The sequence below is a fragment of the Sapajus apella genome, unplaced genomic scaffold, assembly GCF_009761245.1.
Source record: "Sapajus apella isolate SASKATOON/1434 unplaced genomic scaffold, GSC_monkey_1.0 scaffold2759, whole genome shotgun sequence".
In the NCBI taxonomy this organism is placed as follows: domain Eukaryota; kingdom Metazoa; phylum Chordata; class Mammalia; order Primates; family Cebidae; genus Sapajus; species Sapajus apella.
Window position 1 is genome coordinate 1 of NW_022439685.1, and position 4,912 is coordinate 4,912.

Below are 4,912 nucleotides of genomic sequence, written 5' to 3' on the forward strand. Positions count from 1 at the left end.
GAAAAGCTAAGCTAAATACCCCTCAATTTTCATTTATATCTGAGATCTTTGAAGACAGTATCCCTAAAACGTCTCCACACTCACTATAAGCATCTTTAACAAAAACTTCCCTTGTCTCGTTCACCATGACTCACCTGGAGTCACACCTTTGGACAGTTTTTCCTCCATCATCCAGGGCTCTTTTCCATCCTCCAATAATGTGATCACATATGGCTTAGTAATGGAAAGACCTGCTTACAGGAAGAATATAGAATTGCTTAAGCTGCGGTCCTCTATTACGAGAAGCCATCACAAGAGGTACCACAGGAAGGGATGAAGGGTGTTCACTGACATGGAAAGATAAGCTTCAGGCAGGGCACAACAGAGCTACACATTTCCTTGGGAACATGGTACAGAAATTCAGCCACTTACTTGGGAGGATCTCCAGCAATTCAGAGTGACAAAAGAAAGGTGTCCCCTATTGGAGTAGAAGGGGTGATATCCTTACCTAGAGAGACCAGGATCTTGTAATTCTGGACCATCACATCCTTGTATAAATCCCTTTGAGCAGAATCTAGCCATCCCCATTCTTCGTGAGAGAAGTGTATAGCTACATCACTAAATGTCACCTGAAATGGCAAATACATTTAGGTTCAACCATGGCACAGACCTCTTCTGTCACTGAAGAAGGGGTAAAATTAGGCTGGTTGTGGAAGAAATAGAACAAGATTCAGGAGTTGTGACAATGATTGGGAATGTGATCTCAGTTAAGTAATAACAGGATAGTTATATAGACAGAATTATTATATAATAAGGGGCACAGTTATGTGCTTAGGATTATTATACAATAAGGGTGAGAGACAAATAGAGCTTTGCTTCAGTGAACTTTTTAAAAGTTATAGAATTATACAAATTTTTAAAAATCAGCATTTAACATTTGACAGCACAGAGTCAAGTATTTAGTTATATCTTTTACATTAAGTAATAGGCAAGTAATTAAAAAATGAGGCTAAAGTGATTGTTCCTCAAATCAGATACTCAGGATGATCTAATAAGGCTCACAAAAAATGGGTTCAGAAAAAAAGACATCCTTTTATTAAAGACCGATAAACATACATTGTTATGGTTTGACTGTGTCCCTCAAAAAGCATGTATTGAACTTAATCACCGTTGTAACAGTACTGAGTGGTGAGACCTTTGGAAAACGAATAGGCCTAGAGAGCTCTGCCTTCGTGAATGGATTAAGGTCATCATCATGGGAGTGGGTTCCTATTTAAAAAAATTAGTCCAGGCATCCTTTTGCCTCTCTCTCTTCTCTCTGCCCATCCACCATAAAAGGACACAGCAACAGGGCCTTGCCAGATGCCTGCCCCTTGATCTCGGAGTTCCCAAGCTCCAAAACCATGAGAAGTCAATTTCTTTTCTTTCTTTTTTCTTTAAGAAAGCTAAAAGCAGGCCCCAATCTTTTCTGGCTTGTAAAATGTTTGCTGAGAAGTCTGCTATTCGTCTGATGGGATTTCCTAAATATGTAACTTTTTCCTTTTCTAGACTGCATGGAGAAAGCTCTCTAAAAAATGGCACTACATCCTCAGGAATGGTTCTTAATCAGACAGCGATGGTGGAAATGACAGATGTAGAAATCGGAATCTAGATGGCAACGATGATTGCAATTCAGGAGAAAGTTGAAACCTAACTTGAGGAATCTCAGGAATCCAGTAAAAGGAATCAAGACCTCCAGGGGAGAGAGTTCGGTGGTGGTGGCCAGGCAGGAGAACCACCAACCTCTGTTGCCCAGGCTGGAGTGCAATGGTGTGATTTTGGCTCAATGCAACCTATGCTTCCTAGGTTCAACAGATTCTCCTGTCTCAGCCTCCTGAGTAGCTGGGATTATAGGTGCCTGCCATCATGCCTGGCTACTTTTTGCATTTTTAGTAGAGACAGGGGTTTCAACATGTTGGCCAGGCTTGTCTCGAACTCCTGACCACAAGTGATCTGCCACCTCATTGCCTCAGCCTCCTAAGGTGCTGGGATGACAGGTGTGGGCCACCGGGCCCAGCCGAGAAGTCAATTCCTACTGTTTATAAATTACTCAGTCCATGGTATTCTGTTACAGCAGGAGAAATGGACTAAAATATATGCATAACTGATTCATAAAAAAGAAAAATATATTTATGGTGTATAAACTCTGCATTGACAGACATTTAATAATTAAAATATGATACCCCTGGGTGAAAAGACTGAAGGATGGTTTCATGCCATTGATCAGGGGTCCTTAAACCCCAGGCCATAGACTGGTATCAGTTTGTGGCCTGTTAGGAACCAGGTCATGGCCGGGCGCGGTGGTTCATGCCTATAATCCCAGCACTTTGGGAGGCCGAGGCGGGTGGATCACGAGGTCAAGAGATTGAGACCATACTGGTCAATATGGTGAAACCCCGTCTCTACTAAAAATACAAAAAAAAAAAAATAAGCTGGGCATGGTGGCGCACACCTGTAGTCCCAGCTACTTGGGAGGCTGAGGCAGGAGAATTGCTTGAACCCAGGAGGTGGAGGCTGCAGTGAGCCGAGGTTGCGCCATTGCACTCCAGCCTGGGTAACGAGCAAAACTCCGTCTCAAAAAAAAAAAAAAAAAAAAAAGAACCAGGTCACACAGCAGGAGGTGTATGTCGGCCAAGTGAGCATTACCACCAGAGCTCTGCCTCCTGTCAGATCAGCCATGGCATTAGATTCTCATAGGAGTGCCATTTCTACTGTGAACTGCATATGCAAGGGATCGAGGCTGCACGCTCCTTATGAGAATCTAACCCGTGTCTAAGGATCTGAGGTGGAACAGTTTCGTCCCCAAACCACCACCTCCACGACCTCCCACTTCTGTGGAAAAATTGTCTTCCATGAAACCGATCCCTGATGCCAAAAAGCTTGGGGACCCCTGCCATAGATAGTCCTTACACAGGACCAGAAACTAAGAGGAAAAAATAACAGAGTATATTTCAAAGAAAATATTCTAAGGAAATACTCACAGATGTGCTTAGAAATTCCTCTCAGTAGTACTCATTTCACAGAATTTAAAATAGTAAAACTTTAGAAGCTTAAATATTCAATAATAGCTTAATCGCTAGTCAAATTATGTGCAAAAAATACATCCACTTAATACAACATTATTACGGTCTTTGATTTGTGAAACAGACTGCCCTACTGTGGTAGTTTTTTTTTTTTTTTTAGCTCTGAGAGTTAATTCAGTATTGTATTACTTATTTGGATATTTTACGTGCATGTTCACCAGTGACACTGGTCTTTGGTTTCAAAGGCAGAATTTACTTTTGCCAGGTGTTGGGAAAATAAAATTCAAATCTCCTGCCAAGGGCAGAAAATCCTCTCCACAAATGCAGAAAAGAAAGAAAACAGTTTTATTTCTGAATAAGCATTAAATCAACTGTGATGCACTTCACGGGCAATCCAATAATGAGATTAAAACAACAGGAAGACATCTCACTCATCCTTTTGTATTGCCAAGCAAATACAATCCAATACATACGCTTTCCAAATAAACAATAACTTATCTTCAAGTAAGACTTGACAGTTCAATTTGCTACACATTATTTACCCTAAATTCACTTGTTAACTGGAATTGATACCGTGTTAATTGCCTTTATCCTAAATAAAAATAACATTTCTCATAGCTTTATGACAAACCAGTCATTACAAGTTAGAGCCAGTGACGCTTCTTTCTTCCCCCACAGTTACCTGGGCAGCCTGCAGTATTCACCCATCTCTGTCCCCAAAAGAACACAGGATATCTGTCCTAGCATTTATTATAATTTCTAATGCTTTCTTACTTTCCTACCAGTGCTGCAATCCTCAATACAGTAGCCACTAGCCAATTTGGCTACATACATTTAAATTAATTAAAATGTAAAAATAAAACAAAGAAAATTTAAAATTCATTTTCTCCATTGCTTAAGCCATAGTTCAAGTACTCAATAGTCATACGGGGCTGATGGCTACCATACTGACCAGTACACATGGAGAACACTTCCACCACCGCAGAAAGTTCTCTTAGACAATACTGCACTAGATCATGAAGTCCTGTGTGTCAGTGTACACCAAAATCCATGTTCAACTTTTCCTAACAGGTATTTCATAAGTGTTTAGAACATGAACCAATGAATGATTTTAGCATTAGTTCAATTTAGCCTTTACTTTTTTTTTTTTTTTTTTTTTAAGAGACAGCGTCTTGCTCTGTCACCAGGCTGAAGTACAGTGACATAATCATAGCCCCCTGCAGCTCCATACCACAGGGCTCAAGAAATCTTCCCACCTCATCAGCCTCCTGAGTAGCTGGCACAACAGGCATGTACCACCACACCAGTTTTTCAATTCTAATTATCTAATTTTTCCAAGAAAACAGACTTCACCCAACATGTACATCTGCTACCCACATCCCCTCCTGTGCAAGCTTCACCTTCCATGCCATGATTCTGCCCCACCAGTTCTTCATTACTCCTCTTATTCACTCCACAATTACTTACTAAGCATCTATTTGGTGCCAGGTACCACTCTGGGTACGGAAGCTATAACAGTCAACAAAAAAGAAAAAATATTCCTCCCACCAGGAACAGACAAACAATGAGCACGTAAATCTACTGAACATACAGTACATCAGCTAGTGAGTGACACAAGCCGTGGAAAACGACAACGCAATGATGGAGGAGTGGAAGTGCTAGGCGAAGGAAGGTGACTGCAATTGCAAACAGGCGTTCAGGGAAGCTCTTCCGAGAATTCACCACCGAGCAAACACACGAAGGAGATAAGAATGCAAGCTTGTGCATATGTGGGTGAAGAATATTCAGGTGGATGGCACAGCAACTGGTGACAGTGGCTGGAGCTCACAGGGATGAGGAGGCAGAGAAGGAAGGTGGGATCAGAGAGATAA

The 4,912-nt window shown here is 41.3% G+C and overlaps 1 protein-coding gene across 2 annotated transcripts; it reads right to left on the reverse strand.

Moving 5' to 3' along the window:
• Positions 1–6: 6 nt before the first annotated feature.
• On the reverse strand, positions 7–1,875 carry LOC116547345 (zinc finger protein 181-like). 2 transcript variants are annotated; one of them, XR_004267039.1, is made up of 2 exons: positions 488–1,875; positions 7–230 (listed from the first exon to the last, which is right to left on the reverse strand). XR_004267039.1 is itself a non-coding variant. In XM_032273325.1 (2 exons), exons 1-2 carry the CDS (start codon positions 624–626, stop codon positions 121–123), a joined length of 252 nt encoding a protein of 83 aa, XP_032129216.1. In that variant the 5' UTR covers positions 627–1,851; the 3' UTR covers positions 7–120. The 2 variants fall into 2 exon arrangements, 1 of the variants encoding a protein (XP_032129216.1); XM_032273325.1 differs by having other exon boundaries at positions 7–233; positions 488–1,851.
• Positions 1,876–4,912: the final 3,037 nt, after the last annotated feature.